We start from the raw sequence: 21,688 nt of genomic DNA, 5'->3' as shown, positions 1-21,688 counted from the left end.
CACTGAAAAGGTTCTTTTTGTTGCCACCAAGCAAGTCTCTCTTGGAGGTGGCACCCAGAGGAAGGCCCCAGAACCTGTTTGCAGTGTTCAAGTAGATAAAGGTCAGGAGAAGCATTTAAGTCCTGTGGCCCTGCCATGTTGAGCTTTAAAGGTCAAAACCAGCACCTTGAACTGGTTTTGAAAGCATATAGTCAGCCAGTGCAAGTGGGCCAGAATTGGTGTTATATAATTGGACCATCTGATCCCTGTTAGTAATTTGACCGCCACATTTTGCACAAGCTGCAGCTTCTGAAGTCTTCAAGGGCAGCCCCATGTAAAGTGCATTGAAGTAGTCTAGTTTAGAGATTACCAGAGCATAGATCACTGATAGCAGGCTATCTCAGTCCAGATAGGGACATAGCTGAGCTACCAGCCTGAAGATGGCTCAAAGAACACCCCAAAGCTATGAAATTCCTCCTTCAGGAGTAGTGTGAACCCATCTAGAATACACTGGATTCCCTCCATCTGGTCAGAAGAACCACCCACATCACCCACATCAAGCCTTATCTGGATTAAGCTTCAGTTTGTTACCCCTCATCCAGGCACCAGTTCGGCACACCCATAGCTTCACCTATTGAAAATAAAAAGGAGAGATAGAGTTGTGTGTCATCAGCATACGGATGGCAATGCACTCCAAAATTCCAGATGACCTTACCCAACAGTTTCATATAGATGTTAAATAGCATGGGGGACAAGACTGACCTCTGGGGAACCCCATATTGGAGAATCCAAGGGGCAGAGCTATATCCCCCAAGCACCACTTCCTGGAGTCTACCATCCAAGTAGGAATGGAAGCATTGCTATGTAGTGCCTCTCACACCCAACTCATACCCAGTTGTCCCAGAAGGATACCATGGCTGATGGTTTTGAAAGCTGCCGAGAGGCCAAGCAGAACCAACAGGGTTGCACTCCCCATCTCTCTCCTGGCATAGGTCATCATCAAATAGGTCATTTTGGCATAGGTCATGCCAAAATCAGGACAGAGCCCCAACTGAAACGAATCCAGATAATCAGTCTCATCCAAGAGTTCCTGGAGCTGGTTGACTACCAACCACTGAAGAACCCTGGCCAGGAAGGGAATGTATGCCGCCAGGCTGAAATTGTTGAGTTCTTCTGGATCCAGGAAGGGTTTCTTCAGGAGTGGTCTTACCACTGCTTGTTTCAAGGGGTCAGCAACTACTCCTCCTCATAAAGAAGCATTAATCACTTCCCTGGCCCAGCTGGCAATTCCCTCTGTCTTGGCTTTTATTAGCCAAGAGAAGCAAGGATCCAGTATGGATATGATTACATGAACTTGTCCAAGCACCTTGTCAACATCCTCAAGTTGAACTAACTGGAACTAATCCAAAACAACTAGATTAGACTGCACTCTGGATATCATACCTGATACCACTACTATAACTTTGGAGTTCAAGACCTGATGAACACAAGAGATTTTGTCCTGCAAGTACCTACCAAACATATTATAATAGGGCTTTGGTGGCTCCAATATGTCCTTGGGGTCAACATGTAATAGGCCGTGGGTGATCCTGGAGAGCTCCACTGGATGGCAAATGGAAGACTGAATGGAGAAATTTAGATATTGCTTCTTTGCCCCTCTCACTGCCTCTAAATATATTTGACTATAGGCACATACCTGGACTCAATTGAACTCACTAGGAGTTTTTCTCCATCGGCACTCAAGCTGTCTCCTGATTCATTTCATTGCTCTCAGCTCTGGGGTACCCCATGGAGCCATACAAGCTCTACTACAGAGAGGGTGCTCAGGTGTGACTGTGTCAGCAGCCTGGGCCATCTCTGTATTCCAAAGATCAACCAGGAATTTGACAGGATCACCAGCCATGTCAGCTGGAACAAGTGCCCCCCCCATCCCCATCCCTCTGGAAACCCTCTAGATCCATCAGTCTCCAGGGGTGGACCATCTTAATGGCCCCCCACCCCTGAAGAGGGGAGAAGTCACCATTAGTCTAAAGCTCAACAGGCAGTAATCTGACCATGAGAGGGGGACCAATTCAAAATCTCCCACCATCAGATCATTATATCCCTGCCCATCTGAGAAATCCAGAGTGTGCCCTGCTACACACTTTGGGCCAATAACATGTTGGAACAGCCCCATGGAGTCCATGAAGTGCTGAGCTGCCCCAGAAAGTATACGCTCAGCATGGATGTTGACATCCCCCAGGACCAGCAGCCTGGGGAACCTCAACATCACAGCCAAGACAACCTCTGTCAGCTCAGACAGAAAAATTGTTGGATCACAGGGTGGATGGTACACCAACAGGATCCCCTATCTTTCTCACTGGCACAGCATACTCTAGGCTAGGAATCAGACAGAGAGGGAGCTTGGAAAGAGAGAAAGAATTCCTATAGACCATGGCAACCCCAGGCCTTCTGTCCACCTTGAATAAGGGTCAGCAGGAAGGGCAAGGACTTTCCATCCTTCTCCCCCTCCTCTTTAACCTGATGGATCTTAGCTAGCACTGAATAAAGTCTGGGAGTTTACATATCTTATTATTTGATACTGGTTCTTAATTACCACTGACCTATTTATATTTGAGAAATACAATCTGATGGGTCTAATTTTCTTTTTCTTTTCTTTCTTTTCTTTTCTTTTTCTTTTCTTTTTTTCTAGCAGATGTTCATTCCAAGATGTAGGATTCCATTGCAGGCCCTATTACTGCACTCCCTCAGTTCCCATAATTGCACTCTTTTTTTACATATGGCTATGCACAAAGCATGCTGTTGTACAGAGGAGTTGTTTCAGTTTTTTTCCTATTTTGTAATTCCTCTTAATATTTTATGAAATACATTTGTCTCCAGTGTCTTGATGTGAGGCCAAATACATTCTTGCTGCAGCTTTCATTAAGAGCACATCAGTCCTGGAATGGAGTTTTCCAGCTTCCTGATTGCCAGATTAATCATATGATCAATTGTTTCAGAACAATTCTGAGCCATCTGATGCACAGCAATGCTGCCTTTCCAGAACTTCAAGGCAACTAATATAAAGCACCCAGACAAACAGGAGACCTAATTTCAACCCCTGAAATTGTTTAGACTTGCTTTAAACGTAATGGCCATTATATGGCAGTTAATTCCACAAGTGGCAGGAAGCGAGGTGCGAAGTACAGCCTTTTTCCCCCTCCTGAACCTCCTGCCAAACCATTGCCCCGGGTGACCTCGCTTGCTCGCTCTGCGCTCTGCACATAATTTGTTTGGGTTGCGTCTTGCCTCCAGGGGGCGGGCAGACTCGCCCTAGCGGAGGTGGAGTTTCCACTTCAGGGTCTTTTGCCCCGTGTTAAGCCAGCGGTTTCAGATCCTTCTCCTGCCCCAGCCTGGAGCGGCGGCGGCGGCAGCCCTTCTGTCACGATGCTGGCACTGCGGCTCGGCCCGGCTTTCCTGCTGCTCCTCAGCTACTGCTGCCCCGCGTCTCTCGGACAGTCGGCCGCCCCCGCCGGCTGCCCGCCCTGCGCCCCGGCTGAGTGCCCCGTGCTGCCGCCCCGGCGCTGCCCCCTGGGCAAGGTGCGCGACAGCTGCGGCTGCTGCTGGCGCTGCGCGCGCGGCGAGGGCGAGGCGTGCGCCCCCGGTGCCCTCGGAGGGGGCGCCGCCGATTTGGGGCGCTGCGCGAGCGGCCTCGAGTGCCGCCGTCGAACCAAGGGCCGCGCGGTCGGCGTGTGCGTCTGCAAGAGCCGCTACCCGGTGTGCGGCAGCGACGGCCTCACCTACCCCAGCCCTTGCCAGCTGCGGGCGGCCAGCCTGCGCGCCGAGAGCCGTGGCGAGCGCCCCGTCGGGCAGCGCAGCAAGGGGCCTTGCGAGCAAGGTACGCCCGCCGTCTGCGCGCGGAGCGGCGGGGAAGGTCGGAGCGAAAGGCGCGGGGCGGCGCGGATCGCGAGCAGCCTGTGGGTGACTGAGCCCGAGGTCCGCGCGTGCAGTCCGCCCTGGGCGAGCCTTGCTTCCGCTGTGAGCGAACGAGCGGGGATCGGGCGCAACACTGCAATCCTACCAGGTTGAGCAGGCTGCCTGAATATGCCGGTAATTACGAGTCCCAAGTACGCAAAATCAGAAGTCTATTGAAGGAAGCTTATCTTGACAAAAGATCGGTTTTTACTTAATATAGAAGAACTGCCTGCTGCTCTAACAAATTTTAAGGGCTGTCCACTTAAGTTATTCCTTTTCAACCTCACCACACCTGTCAAGGCTAGCTTGAGAGAAAACGACTTGCCCAAGCTTGCCAATGTATTTTCATAGCTGAGCAGGGCTTTTGAGCTGGGCTGTAATCCTATGCACATACAGGATTATGCAAATAAACTTCCTAGGGCATACTTCTCAGAACAGGCCTGGTGGTGGCTTTCTTAACTCCCATGACTCTCTGTTGATGGTTATTTTGGTCCCCCCCTTTAAATCTCTCTCTCTGGGTCTCTGGGGTTACTTTTTTGTTTGATACTAGGCACCTGTTAAAAACGATTGCCTTTTTCACAATTATCTCAGGAAGCTTGAAAGATTGGATAGCACCCAACTGGAGCCCCTTGTTTCTAAAATGAAACATGGATATCACTTTGCTTCAGCAGGTTCTCTTCCCCTGCTTCCCCTTGTATTTGTACTGCTAGCTTATATCTTAATATTGTTAGCTGCTTAGAGAGCCCTGTCTGGCTGTTAAGCAGCTTATAAATTTGCAGATGAATTTAAAATAAATATTAAATGTGCATGTGATAATTCTTTTGGAAATTGAGACATTCTGTACATGCTCAGAGGCCATGTCAGCTTATTGTTACCTTCTGCCTAAGAACAGTCTCTTAATTACAGTGGCCATACTTCAAGTCAGCAGTGCTGAGCAGAGGGCTTTGTCAGTACCTGTTGGTCACTTTCAGAATTTTTAACCACTCCAGATTTGCCTCCATTGGTAGATGAATTGTTTGGCAGCTAGGAATAGGATAAGAGAATGAACAGATTTTGTTAGTTGCCCTGAGCCTTGGAATGGGTGGGATGTGCTATAAACAGCTGTTCATATGCAAAATTGAAATCAATACATGTAAGCAGATCTAATATTGCAGGCAGAGGTTGTGTGTTCCCACATTGGAATCTGGAACATAAAAGAAGCCATAGGACTTCTCTGATGGTCAACACAGATTAACCTGTGTTTGGTTCATTATTTGTGTAACAAAATGGAGAGGTTCCATAATAAATGAATCGCCTTTTCAGTCAGGTTGGTTCAAAGAAACTCCTAGTATTTTGGTAGTGTGCTTCTGCCCCAAACATGTAGAAAGAGGGTGGAATGGGAAACATGTTTTTAAAACCAAAAGCAATAGCTAAAGGGTGGTGAGTCCTCTCCCTGCACAGCCCCTCTTCCCAAGAACATTTCTTTTAGCTAAGCACACATCCAATATCAGAGCTCATGTGAGGAGAAAAGTCCTGATGAGAAATGGTGTGGACTTTAAACAACCTTGCCTGATGCATAAACCCTTTTTGGTGTTATAAATGGACTGCCTCAGCCCGAGTGATGGGTACAGATTTATGCTGACTCCACTGCACCTGTAAGAGTAGACTGCCCTCCCTCCCATGGCAGCCCCTTCAGCCCTCTGGAAATGCTGTACAGCGACCCTGCTGAATGGAATGTACTCTGATGTATCCCCCAAGATTAGAAACAGACTCCAGATCCAGCCCTAGGTCAAGGTGTGCTTCTAAACATACAGTCTACCAACATCACAACTAGCCTAGTACTCAGAGCAGTGATGAAAGTGAGCAGGTAAGATCAGGCACAAAATTCAGACATAAGCTGTAAGCCCTAGAAGTTTAATGGCCGGTTTAATATGTTCATAGAACATTGTCAAGATGAGAACAGGAGCTGAGGCCTTTGTGGTACCCTGCCTTCTCCCCTGAAACAAAGCCCTGTTATTAATTCTCTGTATTTGATGACAGGTAAGGAAAAGGTGCAGAGATGCCTTTCTAAAAACAAAGCTAAGTGATGTAACTTCATGTCTCTTTCTTTGATGAAGAGCATGGCCCTGGATGGGAGAAAGTGGAGATCAAGGGTTTTGCTTATGAGGGGAGAGGAGAAAAGAGGCGAGAATATCAGCCATCCTGTTTTTCTTTCAACTGTCTCACAGCCTGTAGAAGCTTGAGTCATTTATTGTGGTTAATAGTAATTGATAAATCCATCCTCCGTGAATGCATTTAATCCTTTTTCAGTCCGCTAAGATTATGAACATCACCACTGCCTGTGGGCATGAATTCCCTAATTATGTGTTATGTAATAAAATACTTCTTTTGCACTTGAATTCCAGCTGTCCTAATTTTGAAATAGCAAAATAGTTAATATCTTTCCCATGACTTGGCAATAACGAGACTAGAAATAGAGAAAAGTTCAGCTAACAGCCAAATTTCCTGAACAACAACAACAACAAATAGCATTAAATACCCTCAGCAAGAATACACTTTCACCTAAGTGGCACTAATTCCTTGGCAGAGGGTGCTCAGACTCTTCATGTTTATATTTGTGTGTGCATGCATAGGCTTTTTCCATTTTTCCAGCCTTGTAATTCAACTTGCCTGCCTTTTCATTTTCATTGCTGGGGTTGGAGTCTTCAAGTGCTGTCATTCTCTGTTAGAGAGGATGGCTGGTTACAAAAAAACAAACCCAGCAGGTTAAGTAGTTTTAACAGTTTTGTATTGTTAGGCTTTGGATGAATGTCATCAACTTAGTAGTGATTTTATTTATTTATTTTCAGATGTATAGGCTGAATAGCCCGACAGGAAGAGTATCTTCAAGCCCCCCACCCCTTATTTTGCTCTGGTGATGCAAAAAAAACTTCCCCAAATTCTCTGTGTTAGCTTCCCCAATTTGGTGCTCTCTAAATGTGCAAGTACAATTCCTATAATCTTCAACCAGCATGATAGTGCTGTATGAGGACAATAGAAGTTGTAGTCCCCCATGTCTGGCAGGCACCAGGTCAATGAAGGGTGTATGGTTAACTTAGAAACATAGAAACAGCGCGAGTCAGAAGGGGTCTCCTGGGCCATCTAGTCTGACCTCCGGCACCAGCCCGCTCTGCTCACAACATGCCCACCATGTGGACGTCCAGCCTATCCTTGAACACCCGCACCGATGGGGCCTCAACGACCTCTCGTGGAAGCCCATTCCACACCCTCGGGGTCCTGACTGTCAGGAAGTGCTTCCTGGCATCCAAATGGAACCTTGGCTCCCTGAGCTTGGCTCTGTTGGAGCATGTTCTGCCTTCCTCTGCATGGGAGAACAGGTCTGTACCCATCTCCATGTGACATCCCCTCACATACCTGTATGTCGCCAACAGATCCCCTCTGAGTCTCCTCTTCTCCAGGCTGAAGAGACCCAGTTCCCTCAGTCTCGCCTCATACGGCATCCCCTGCAAACAGGCCACCAACCTTGTGGCCCTACGCTGCACTGACTCCAACCTGGCCCACCTTACTCAGCCCCAGGCTTAATGAAAGGTTGGGTGTTCAGTGGTTGCCATCTTCAGTAAACTTAAGTGGAAGTGACAACCAGTGGTGCTTAGGTTGCAGTCCTAGGCACACTGGCTGGGTTTACCTGTCATGGCAAGTAACCTTGCATGGTTACTAGTTTTTGGATTTTTTACTTCAATATGCCTGACAAACAATCAAGCTCACAGTGGTAACTCTCTTCATTCCTGCCATCTCCTCCTCTCTCTTCATCCTCAAGGCAGTATCCCAAGCAGCACCACAGGGAGGAAAGGGGCTCCTTTCTTTGTCAGTCAGATTGTGAGCCAAGGTTGGTTCCTGGCAACTCAAGTAGTCTCTGTTGTGCAAACAGGGCTCTTGTCCTGAGGTGACCACTGGGACAGGAGGGGGTGCCTCAGGCAAAGGGCAGGAGAATCAACTCAGGTACACTGCAGAACGGAAGGGAAGGCCCTTTGCATGTGAGTGGAAGGGGCAAGAAATGGCTAGCCAGTGTCAGGTTCAGAGGCACTGCTGTTCACCTTATCACCCTCTTCCCCATCATATGTGCCTGAGGAAATCTCCTCGTGCATGTGAGCAGGTTAGGGGAAAATCAGCTGGATGGTGGTGCCAGCTCAACCCTTTCTTCTGCTCCTGCTTGCCGGGGAGGCATTCTGACTCTGCACACACCCAAGCACCTTCCTTGCACGGGGCAGTGATGAAAAAGAGGTGGCACTTGCCCCCCCCCCTTTCTTGCACCCACTTGCCAGAGAGACATATTCAGCATATTATGTTTTTCCACAAGTGCCTGGCAGATAAAGAATCAGACGTGTGGATATTTCTCATAGGAGAAAGTAATTTGAAAGTTATCTCAGGGTTGCCCAATCTAATCCTCTGCAGTGGCGGGATCCCACAGGCAAAAGCCACCCACAGTACAGCCCAGATTAGGCATTTATGTGTAGTTAAAGTTCTTAGGTCAAAGAAAGGCCTTCTTTTGAGGACAGAGTCCTCATGATATTTCTGAACCTCTGTTGCTGCATACTTTCCACCGGAAGTGTGACAAATGAGAATTAAACCATCTGCTTCACAAGAGACAAATACTTTTCTTTGTTCATGATAAGCTGCTTGTCATGCCATGAATTTGAAAAAAAAAAGTCCACACTGAAAGATGTCATTGAATTCCTGGAAAACAGTACTTCAGGCTGGCCATCTGTGAAAGGATGCATAGTTAAGTTAGCATCTCTTTTTTAAAAATACATATTACCAAACATTTAGTGTAAATGAGTTTTTGAAATATTGAAAGGACTGCAAGGTAACACTATTTTTAATAATATAATAAAGAAAAGTTATGATGCTTACTTAGAAGGAAAAGCCACCTGCTAGCCACAATTCAGGTATACTTAAACAAGCCTATTGCTTACAGTTTAGTAGGATTCAGCATTGCTGTTGGATTGTGGCTTTAACATTTTTTTTTGCATTTCTTCCTTTTTACATTCCTAATTACTCTAATACACCAGAACACAAATAACCCTCAAATAAACCACCATGTGTAACACCTCACTAAAATGTGCCTTCATTAAATAAAATTGACTCTTAGCAATTGACAGATTTACAGTTACTCAGCAATTTACAGTGGCAATTCTCAACAGCCTTCTCTGAGGTGGTAAAGTCATGTTGAACTTAGCGATAATTCACTCCACAGAAACTAGCTTGGGTTTGTGTGGTACCCATCACAGCTCTCCATCAATTGGCAGGATCCTCTCCTAGTGCTAAAGCACAGCTCATCTTCATGTGGCAGTGCTGGGAATTGTGGTATTTGAACCTTTGCTCTTTTCTGGCTATTGTTGCCTCAAAAATCTGAACTTAGCATTTTGTTTAAGTGACCAGCTGTAAATTGGACAATATTGTATTTCAGTCTTATAACAGGCTATTCATGATTGGACAACTGATTAATTGGCTTTAAATCAGAAATGTCTTTATGGGTATGTGTTTATGAGAGCTGTTGCTGTTATTAGTATCATATGAGGCCTTCAGTAGACAGGCTTTTTGATAATGTGCTGTGCCAGGCATCACACTGGTGAGTGATTGGCAATGAGAGCAACAAGGATGAAGCGAGCAAGCCCATAAACAGATTCACAGAGAGTGTTATCCTAAAGAGTATTCTGCGCGAGGCAAGCTGTTTCTTGGAATTGGGTTTATGCAGACTTGTCCGCCCTGTGATGCCTGTTTGTATCTGGGCAAAGAAGAAAAGCAAAACAAAACTTTAACCATCTCTGCTGTCACAAAAATGCAAACATAAGATAAGAAGTCTAGGAATCTGAGGTTACCTCCAAGGACATCACTGAATCCTCAAGGATAATCTGCTCTGGCTGTTTGTTGGGCTTTCAAGTATCTTTGCCATGGTGAGCCATTATTCATTATAACTCGTGAAAATGAAATGTACAGTTTTCCGAATGTAACAAAGGCTCACTGGTTATTTTGCAGTGCTTAGTTTTATACATGGCTGGGAACATACAGATGAAAAGAAAAGGAGGACAGGGCCCCCAAGATAGAGATATGCTGTAAAGTTGCCAAAGAAAGGACCCCAAGGAAACCACTTGGAGCATTTGTAGATTTTATCCCTGGAAGTCAGTCAGCAGAACTCCAAAAATGGAAGTCTACTAACTTGAGAGGGATGGTTGTGGAACGTTAAGTTCCTGGTGTTGAGCTGTGTTTACACTTTGCTATGATGCTTGTTCCCTTAAAACTAAGCCTCCAAACTTATTTTCAATTCCAGATCTCAGGCTGATCATGTGCAGAGTGTCACTCACTCATCCCACTATAGCCACCACCAAGTCTTTCATACATCTAGGATTAGGCGGGTGGAGGTTGTATCTTTCAGGATAGCTTCAGGAACTTTAGATTGATAGTCACAACAGCTGTCTGATCAATACTGCATGAATAATAAGCTTCTTGATTTTGATAATGAAATATAACATCACAGTACAGCTACTTCTAATGAATTCCTTCTAGAAGTTCAAAAAATATATCAGGGATATATGTTGCTCTACTGATTCAACCAAGTGCAACAATAACAAGATTAATATAGTGTCTCTTTAGCAGTCTTGCAGGAATATTAACAATACAACAACCAGTTTAATTACACTCTAGTTAATATCAAGCAAATATGGAAAACTTAGAAAATTCTCTTGAAAAAAGAAGGAAAGAAAGAAACCAACTCCCCCCTGCCCTCCCAAAAAAACAAAACAAAACCCAAAGCTTTTGGCTGACTTATTTATTACTTATTTATTATTATTTATTACTTAAATTTCAGGCCTTTTCAAACCAGATTGTTCAGGAATGTCTACCACACTGTAGCCACCCTTTTATATAATAATCAAGTTTGTTAAATATTTTAAAATACTGCAGTGAAAATCATAATATCGCTAACTTATCTTTCCACTTTCTGTTAATGGTTGCTCTGGACTCCTAAGGAAAAAAAATATTTACAAAACATCTTCAGGTTGCCGTACAGATCAACGTAGTTAAATTGCCACTGATAATGATAATGACACAGCAGTGTCATGTGTTCCTTTTATTGTCATGCAAGAAGATTGTGTTTTTATCCACATGGTGACAAATTATTATTATTATTAGTATTAGTATTATGTTGTTATCCCACCTGTAAGGAAACCAACACAGTTCATCTTCTCCTCCATTTTGTCCTCCATTTATTTCAATGAAAATTCCAAGACAATTTGGAAGCTTGTTTTTGTGTGTGACCTCAGTCTTTCAATTCTAAGGAGCATTGGAACCTAAGTCATCTGCTGTTTGTAGATATAATTTTACTAAACATCAGTTGAAGCAGGTGTTAGTTGGAGTGTGTTCCAGTCTTTATAAATTGATATCACACGTTAAGACTAAAGTGTGCAGCCACAAATTTGAGTTTTTTCCTGTTTCAGTTATCTAAAATAGCTTAAAACCCAGCTTTTGAGATAAATGCGCCTTTTTACTACATGTTCATGAAGGAGCAAGGCAGTAAAAGCTACAGGATCAGTTTCCATGTGAGTGTGAGAGACTTTTAAAAGTTTTTTTAATTAATCTGCTTATTTACAAGTGTTGTTATGTGGTGTCAAGTTGTCTCTGACTTACAGCAACCTGATGAATGAGAGCCTTCCGAAATATCCTGTCCATGACAGCCCGGCTTAGCTATTCTAAATTCAAGCCTACAGCTTTCTTTATGGAGTCAGTCCATCTCATATTTGGTCTTCCTTTTCTTCTTCTGACGGCAACTTTCTGTAGCATGATCATCTTCTTCAGTGAATCTTGACTTCTTGCACTATGTCCAAAGTATTACAGCCTTAGTTTTGTGATTTGGCTTCTAGGGAAAGCTCTGGCTTGATTTGATCTAGGACACACTTGTTTGTCATTCTGTCCATCCACAATATTCACAAAGCTCCCCTCCAGTGACATGTCTCAAAGGCATCATTTTTTTCCCTTGTCATTTACAAATGTACAGAATGAGAAGTTGGGGAGTAAGTAGGTACATTGGCAGTGCTGGTTCATTAAAGTAGCATTAACCCATTACCCTGTGAGTTTGCACAGTGGCCTTGAACTGGTAAGTCAGAACCCACAATTGGATCATGATAAAACAGTCAAATGTGGGTGATATCAAGGGTCACTACCAGAGGCACTTTTTAACACATTTGTAAATATTACGGGGAGCAAGAGGAGAAAGGAAAACAGATGGAGCAGTATGGAAAGAGATGAGACAAAGGGTAGAGAAAGATTCAAAAGCACTCCCCAGATATATACAATTAAAACGTAAAAATAAACTGGAACCCACATCACATGTTGACTTCCAAATACAGATACATACCTGCTTCCACAACTGAGTTGCACAAATGCAGTTTTTACCTTTAATAAAGAAGCCTGGAGCACAATCCCCCTTTCTCGCTACTTCCTGTTTCTGTATGTATATAATATATCTAGTAATAGTGAGCTCAGATGATTAATGTCTATCAGTTTGAAAGTGAAACAGGACCTGTTTTGAGTTTTGCATATATTCAATATGTAGAAGCAGAGGCAGATAATTCACTAAAAATAATTTTCTTCAAAAAATTGTTTGCTGAGCTTCTAGGTTATAGATAACACTGAGAGGAATTATACTAGCAGAGGCCAGCCTGAATTATCTTTGTCCCCCCTCCCCCAATTTTTTTTTTAACTAACACACACATTTATTTCAGGAAACCAATAGGAAAACCTTTTACCTTTCATCTTAAAGGTACAAATTCTATTACTTTGGGGCATTGTCATGGTAGCATCTGTCCAAATATTCCTAGTACAGTTTGTAATTGCCAATATACCTGAGATGAAAGGAACATTTTGATTTGTATGAACAATTACACCCATTTTGTGAAAAAAAAATGTGTTGCTCAGATTTATAAAGCCAGTTGCTTGAATAATGAACTGAACATTTGTATTCAGTTACAGTTATACATTCAGATGACAGATTAATTGCTTCCATACGCAGAATGCATCTTCTCCTTATGGAAATATTTGTCATCCAAAAATGTGAAGCTCTTAGATCACTTACGTAATCAGTCCTTCTTTCTCCTTTCTTTCTCCTTCTAATTGACATTTTACTAAAAGAATTCAGGTACTTTAAACCTGTAACATCACTGCTGCAGCAGAAGAATCTGAATATCAAGGCAACATATAAAGTTATCTGCTATATTGAGAGACAGCTGCAAGAAATGCTGAATGATATGGTCTTCAGCAACACTTTACAAGCACCCAAGGAAGCACTTGAATCCGCTGACAGAAAAGCCCTATTGAAATGTCTTTGTAAAGTCCCTCAAACTTCAGGAAACCTGGTTTTATTAAATTCAGAGCACTAATAGGTAGGATTCTATTGGTAGAAAAAACTAACAGGGAGAGGAGTTCAACATTGGTGTGGGAAAATGCATATCAGATTTTTAGATAACATGAGTTTGGATGGAATAGCTTATATTTTCAAAGACAAATAAAATTAAAGATGCTCTTGATAGATTCAATAACTCTGCAGAACATGTTAGAAGGCAATTGAACAGAAGCAAGTTCAAAATTCTTCATTTAGGCAAAATAAATAATTAGACATCAGATGGGGGATATTTGGCCTCTAAAAATATCTTGGAGCTGTAGTATAGTTTCAGAATCAGAGGAAGTGGTAATTCTGCTCTACTTTTTGTTGATCAAGCCTTACCTCAAATACTGTGTCAACTTATCTAGTAAGGTTGTGTGCTTCAGCCAATATTGTGGCATTGATATGCTACACACAGTCAATGCCATGTGTAGCAGCTAGTTATATGTGGGGGAATTCACAATGTAGTCATGTCAGGGTATGGTATGGTATGAGTAATCCTACACTGTACTAAACCAGGCAGTAGCTGGGAGTGAGGAGAGATAGGGTCACTATTTGCAGTGGACCTGTCTAGTCCTGCCCCAACTTCTTTAGTTTGTCAGGGAAAGAGGAGAAAATCACACTCCTCTAGAAATACCCTGTTGTTCTATCATCTAATGCGTTGGTACTCAGTGCAACAAGGCTGTGGCTCCAATAATCCCTAGATAAATATTTTAATTCCCAATATTTTCAGGAAAGCCTGTGTAGGACTTTGTTGATTCAGGACTTTGGAATGATGCCTGGTGCACAAACTCCTTGGAGTTTAGATTATGTTGTCTTTTCTTTTTCTCATTTAAACCATGTACATTTGTGTTGGGATTAAACATCTAACAGAGTAAAAAAGATATTTAAGAGAAATTGTCAGTCTTCTGCAAAGCTTCTGCAGTCTTTCCACACAAACTACTTTCTAGTCTCCTGCAGGTCAAGGGGTCTCCCCACCAGAACCTTTTTCTCTCCTAAAGTGAGAGGATGATCTGATTGACTCGACTTCCCAGATGCCAAAACATAATTTCACAAAAATGAAGCATGTTTATCTTGTTGCTTGTTCTCTGTGGCTTAATATGATGCAGTAGGTGGGTGTATTCTGGAATGAAAACAACAAAGTATTTCCAAGGAAATTAATTGTAGAATAAGATCGCAAAATAGGTTTATTTGCTCAGAACTGAACAAATGAAGCAAACAAAAACTGCTAGCTGAGATCTTTTGGAGAGGAGCTTCAAGAAATTCAGCAGAGGTTTACCAATGTAGCACTTGCTGATGATTTCAAGTCATGCCTGTTCAGTTTCTTGATGTTGCAGCTATATGGCTATAGAGATTTTTGATTGCATTGGGTCAGATCTAGTTGCAGGAATTTGTTCAGGTACATATCCTTTTAACAGGCACTCAATATCAACATAAAACTAGTGTTAGTCACTTTTGGGGTCATTTCACTACCCCAGAGAAAAACACCTCAGGAAAGGCAAGCTCCATATGAAGGCTCAATGTTTCCCCCAGGAGGCTTCAATAATTAAGATAATTCTAAATGGCCTTTAGAATGTACAAGCAACTTAAGCTTTCCCGAGGCTATGCATAACAATACAATTTTTTATTTTTTTATTTATTTATTAAAACATTTTTATGCCGCCCCATTCGCCGAAGCCTCGGGGCGGCTTACATCACTAAGTTAAAATAATTATAATATAAATTAAAAATATAAATATTTGCATAAAAATACTTCACCTATTGACCTTCCATCTGCACAAGAATGGTTTGGCTTATAAACTTTAAATGAGCATAAAATATTTAAATCCTCAACGGATTTTAATTGTTTGCGCAAGACTGAAATGACCTGCACTTAATGTTCTGTGCCTTTGTTTGGCTTCACAAAAGTACTCTATGCAGCTATTTCTATGGAGATTTTGGGTAGGGATGTGCAAGGAATCCATCTGGAGGTGAAAATCTGATTATCTGGGCTTGGCTCCCTGAACTCTGGTCTGCTTTGCAGTGGCCTTGAGTCCAAGTTCTTGGTGCCAGGAATCCAGCCACGTGTGCTGTGCAAGCAGCACCCTCTTCCACGCCCATTGCCACTACTGCTGGCTGCAGTGAGTGGGGAAGACGGTTGGCCACTATGAAAGGCTCTCGCACACCAGGCTGCACACCCTTTTTCTCTGTCCTGCAGCTGGGGTCCACGAGCACTCACCATTTTATCTTTACTGAACTGAGTATGAGGAGAAGTACACTGGTGCAAGAGGGATGGATTCCAAAAGAATTCTTCCCAAACATAATTCTGGGTGCCTTTGGGGTTTTGACTTATAGGGAAAAAAACTGTGAAAGAAAGTGCTGAAATCTGAAGATTTTTTAAACTAGCCAATTTTTGATTGTGCCCTAGAAGGACAAGTTTGTAATATGTAGATTACACAACAGAATGTGATAATTAGGGATATTAGAACATGTTATTGCTTGGATGCTTTTCATTCATGTTCTCCTAAACATTCAAGAGCTTGGATTTCTGGATTGAAACTGATGGTGGGGGCATGGGAGAAATTTATCTTACCAAAATACTTTATGTAACTACTCACCTGTCTGCTGCTGCTTTTGATTCCCCTGCTTTTACTTCCTGAATTAGTCATATGGAAGAATTCCACCTGATCAAGTCTTTTGATGATAGGTCTAAATTAATGAAGGTAACTGTGAGTGAGTGCAAATGAGGGAAATTTAAGGAAGTACACTAATTGCAAGATGTAACTTTTTTAAGTTTGCGGGGGGGGGGGGAACCCACACAAGCAAGTAGTTTTGACTTAGTCTTCTTTTTCACAACTAACTTCCAGTATTCAAGAATGCATTATTGCCTTCCTACTTGAGTTAACAATAAGAGTCCAGTTTTATGTAATGAAAAGACCAATTTGAGAAGAACACAGACAATTGTCTGTTCATCATACTGGTTTGAATCCCTTCTGGGAATTATTGAAAAAGAAGTTGATGTTTGGTACATTACTTATTTATTTTTGAGAACAGAAACATCAGGACCTACCATATTCACCATCAGTAGTGCTAATCAAGCTTGGAAAACATTTTCTAACAGTTACCATGTATTGGGGGCAAAATGCTAGCCAAATATGACTCTATCTAATATATATGCTGTGCTCCAGCCGGTTTTATTGTAAGACGTTCCCAAGGCCATTTGGTGGTGGACGGTATACAAAAGTTTTGAATAAATAAATACATAAAATATTCATATAAGGAATGAAGGTCTCTGGTCCTGCAACTTTGCCAAGGCAGCTATCAGACAACAATTGAATTATTTTTGCACTAGTAAAAATTATGTGGTAGGTCCAGATTAAACATATGTTTGGCATTCCTTTAGATTGCAGGAAACACAATCCATGTCATTTGTGCAGTGTAATCCTCTGCATGTTTACTTGGGACTAAGTCCCATGGGACTTACTTCCTGGAAAGCATGTTCAGAATTACAGCTGAAATGTAGGTTGTCTGCTTGATTAACAAAGTTGTGCTACTTTTTTCCAAGTGCACAAAGTATCCCACATGCATAAATTCAGTCCTCCTTTTGTTACCCCTTTAAAGAGAGATGTCACTATCCTTTCATTACGAATAAGGGAGACTTAAGACTAGCAAGTCCATTTATTGAGAAGTAATTTGAACCTTGGACCTAAACACTTTGCTGTATTGTCTCACATAAAACCTGGTTTCAAGTGGGTTGACTACTGATCAACGTGCCCCCTTCCCCGCTGGTGCAATTATACACCTGGGTATGTGACAGGACTTACCACTGGGAAACTTTACGGCAGAAATAGGCAACTGGTGACCCTCTAGATGTTTGAACTACAATTCCCGTCAGCCCTAGCCAGCATAGGTTAATGGTGAGGGTTGATGGAACTCCTAGGTTAAAATATCTAGAGGGCCACAAGTTGCTCACTAGTGTTCTAGGGAATGTTGGAGGCGGCTTTGACCTACCACCCCAAAGTCATTTTTCTAAGCAATGCTTTAACAAAACTAGTTGCTGACATGGACTGCTGAAGTTAAATTTGTTTGAAATTTCATCAAGACTTACTGGAGCAGCACATAACAGTGCTTAGAACAGGCTTCAGTAACAGCCAAACTAGTAGCACAGCATTTGATGCAATGATATTTTGCCAATTAACACAAGAAAATAAGCCAGTACAGATCCAGAAAAAGGGGCTGGTAGCAAGCTTATTAACATTCAAATGTTCTAGTTTAAGCACTGTTCATTTTTTTTTAATGCTTTTATAAACAGCCTCCCTTTATATATACCTCATTTTTGCATCCATTTTTTTTTTCTTGAAGGTGCTCTACTGGGGCTGGAGACAACTTAAATTCTACTCTAGAGAGCTGAATGTAGTTTGAAAAGAATCATAGCTTTCCATGGTGTGTTACCTGCATTTACCTTTTGCTCTGTTACTGAGATCCTGGGCACAGATCTTGCCCAAATAACTGTCAGCTTTTCCAGTTTTTTAGAGCTTCGAGATGCCTTGGGAGGACTGCTGTGCTGAAAGGTAGAAAAGAAATACTTTCAATCAATCAATCCAGCTGGTGCGAACTTAGGCACACCTAGGCCCATAGAAACCAATGAACTGCAGTATGCTTAAGTCTGCACGGGATTGTAACTACCCTTATTCTGCTTTGGCAAGGCCTTCTTTGGCTAGTTGAAGTTGGCTTGTCCTTGACTTGCTTCAGATGACATTGTCCAAAGTGGAAATTGTGCTTCAGAGAATGCAGAGAACCTTAGAAGCTCCCTTGTTAGGCTACTTAGGAAAGTATTAATTTAAGATGCTACCAGTAAAGTAGAGAAGCTAAATTTGAACACCAGCTATTAGCGTGACCAAAATTTTTGTTCAGATTTCCTGCATCTTGCAGTGGAATAATGTATGTTGGAGAACAGTGTAGCTTTTTACATTCATGACTCTGAACACGACATGACAGGATGCAAAAACCCCACTTACATCCTGGGTTTTGTAGAACTGTTCCTTAGAAATATAAATTATAATTGGCATTTCCTGTTCTATGAGGATGACCCTGTTGCTTTTAATGCATGGAAAAATGGGCCCAAATGATCAGATTTACATTTTGTAGCAATTACCAAATAAATCCAATAGAGCAGTGAGTCTGACAAAGGCTGCTCTCCCTGCCCCCTGCCCTGCTCCCATTTTTGAAGCAAATTAGGACAAACGGTTTCTAACTGCTGTCTTTGAAATGGGCCAGCGGAGTGACTCTATGATACAAAAGAGAAGTATTGCGGAAGTCATTAACAAAAGACATCAGTGAAATTAAAAAACCATCCATGGGATAATATGGCTTAATGCAAAGAAGCTGATTCTACCCTGAATCCCTCTCCTCTCTTCCCAAAAGGAGTTAGCTCCACCATCAGGATGGTTCCTGATGCCTGTGTGGGAGACAGCTACTCAGGTGCTGTGCACTTTTGATCTGACACCAGCCTGTGGCACTGGGGTCATGTTACATCCACCCTATCTGAGTCTGCCTGTTCCATGGATTTCTCACACTGGCCCCTTGGCTTATTGACTTATTGCTTGGCCTGCCGACCTTGACATTTCAGCTAAAATCCAGTTTCTGAAGCAAAAACCCTTAAAGTTGTATTTTGGGAGAAGCGCACCTAGTTCCTACACAACCTTTATTAAAAATGATGCATTTTGACAACTGTCTATACACACACACACATATTACACATGCACATACAATGTATAGCATTGCCATTATAAATAGCTGGGGAATTTCAGTTGCCCTAAAATATATCAGCAAGACTTTTGTCAAGCGTTTGCAGGTCAGAACATTTAACCCTGATTTTAGATCAACTTCATTTGCTACCTCTTTTTTTCTGGGCTCAGTTAAAAGTAGCTCTGACGTCTGAGACCCCCTTACACTGGTCTACAAGAAAGCCTCAGAAATAAAAGTAGCTAAATTTTGCCAGAATTGGGTCATTAATAAAGGAAAATTAAGTCCTGAGTATTAATTGGCTCCAGCTTCCAAGATACAGCTTCAGGTCAAAATTCATCAAAATAATTCAAAATTACAAGGGGGATGTGTGATTATGCTCCATAGTTTTTCTGCAAAATGTGATATAACAATGAGAATGGTGCCACACCAATCATTATAAATTTATCTTTTTATTGATACCAATAACATAACTTTCCATTCAGTTATTGGTTTTTCATGTAACATTTTCATACTTTTTGCATGAAAAACTGACAAGCTCTAACATCAGATTAAACAACAAAATTCCATCTTTATTCAGTATCTAAAGCGTGCTTTTTGGATTTTCTGTTGTGAACTGCAGTAGGATCATCCCTGGAGAGATTCTAGCAGTAATCGGCAAGCATGGACGGACTCCATTTCCCTTGGTAGCACCTTTATCACCTGTTTTCTAATTCATCTGATCAAAATACATAAGAATTAGCACATTTTATCTCGGAGGTCGATAATTTATAATTTCCCCAAATTTGTAGACGATTGTTATCTGTCTGTGCTGTTTGATGGCCTTGCTCTCAGTGCTGCATGAGGTATATTGAGAGTGAGCCTGGGGAACAGACTCTTTTCAGTGGGAATGGCCTTGGAAAACAGCTGGGACAGGGGAGTTGCTTCAGTTGCCTGTTTAGTTTGCTCGTCCTTTTCTGCGCTATGACAGTCAAAGTGTGAGACCTAAATCATCATGAGAGTTACTACTACTTTGTCCACACCCACACAGGAAAACAAAGTGGGTACGAATCCATGTATTTAGACTCAGCATTCTGAAAGGATTCCAGAATTCCCAAACTGCTTGCAAAGCTTATCTGCTTTAGAAGCCAAATGTACCACTGGATTTTTGAAGGTTTCTTGGCTTTCCAGGCTTTTAGTAGTACCAGACATTTGGCAAAATGCACATCATGCTGAGCTGTGCTTGCTAAGAGCCAAGCAACACCCACATTTGGAATTTCAAGGAACAAAAAAAAAGCTTGTAATAAAAGCTTTTGACCTGGTAACTTTGGATCAAAAATTTCCCAGGATCTTTCAGTTCTAAGTTATTGATGACTATGAGTTAAATTTAATTTAGTAGAAAAATGACTAGAGGGGACTAATGGGTACAAAGGGGAGGACTGGGGAGGAGAGTGCTGTCTCAAGTTTTGTCTAAAACCCTACGTTTTAGACACAACTGGATTTAGCTGTCTCTCATGAGTGCCTCCTTCCAGCTTGAACATTCATCTGCACAGCTGATCTTGAGTTTCATTTACACCTGAATGGGTTATTGTGCCAGTTGTCTGCAGTAGCCTTGATGGATACTTTTTAAAAGGGCAAGTAGGAACCTTGTGCAGAGCAGGAAATCTTAGCTGGCATATTCTTCTCATAGCAAGTGGCACCTGCTGAAATTCCATCTTCTGCATAACTCCTAAAAGCTCAGAAAGCTTGGCATGAGTCTTTTTGGATCAGGTCACCCTATTTTTTTAAATAGCCATTTGTGTTTCTGCATTAACACCAAAGTGCCCAAATTGATAAGACAGTTTTCCATGTTCCTTAGACAGGGACTGGCTGTTGTGGTAGAGCATGTAGAAGTCCCATTTTCAATCCCCGGAATCTCCATGTTGGGTTTGAAAAAGCTCTTGCCCAAAATCCTGAAGGCCATTGCACCCTGGCTAGGTTGGGCCAGTACTCCTACTCCATATAAGGCAGCCGTCTATGTTGCCTTGAGATTAACCCAGGATGCACATGACCCTGACACAGCCCACATTTTACAAGATTAATGACACATGGCTTTGAGGCAGGGTAGCAAGATATAAAGAAGGACTGAGCGGTTGCATCCTTAAACTGAGGGCCAGGAACCTTCATTAATCCTCCTGAACCCACCAGGGGCTGCCTCGTGCCACCAAACTTGCTGCCAGAACAGGAGCAAAAAACACACAGGTTTAGCAGGGAATGTGAATCTTGTTTCTAAGCAGAATCGGGCTTCAGGGAGTTGCACAGCAGTGGCAATGCAAGCAAATAGAGAATAATGGCATTTTCTTACAGAAAGGATGATGCTGTGCCCTGTCCTATATTCCACCTAATGACTATTATGAATTATTCCTTTATCCTCATCCTACCCATAAATCATCTATTGTCAAATGGAATTAGTCAAGTGTTTGTGAACTAGTAACTGTAGGACCTCTTTACCAAAGCATCAAAGCTGTTCATCCATTATCAACATTTTTTTCACTCAGAATACGTGCTGCTGCAAATAGATGCAGTGGCTGAACTGTTGGTTACAGGGGGGCTTGAGAAGAACACAGGAAATCTAGGGATAACATATTGGTCATGCAAAAG

The 21,688-nt window shown here is 42.3% G+C and overlaps 1 protein-coding gene across 1 annotated transcript in view; it reads left to right on the top strand.

Annotated features, from left to right (window-relative positions):
• Positions 1-3,351: 3,351 nt before the first annotated feature.
• Positions 3,352-21,688, top strand: part of IGFBP7 (insulin like growth factor binding protein 7) — a 33,299-nt gene continuing 14,962 nt past the window's right edge. The window contains exon 1 of the mRNA XM_044418910.1: positions 3,352-3,856. Coding sequence (XP_044274845.1) covers positions 3,406-3,856 — 451 coding nt within the window. The 5' untranslated portion in view covers positions 3,352-3,405. The remainder of the gene's footprint in view (positions 3,857-21,688) is intronic.

This window comes from Varanus komodoensis, unplaced genomic scaffold, assembly GCF_004798865.1.
Source record: "Varanus komodoensis strain SLA01 unplaced genomic scaffold, ASM479886v1 scaffold94, whole genome shotgun sequence".
Taxonomy (NCBI): domain Eukaryota; kingdom Metazoa; phylum Chordata; class Lepidosauria; order Squamata; family Varanidae; genus Varanus; species Varanus komodoensis.
The sequence above is the reverse complement of the archived record's forward strand: the minus strand, read 5'-3'. Positions and strand labels throughout refer to the sequence as shown.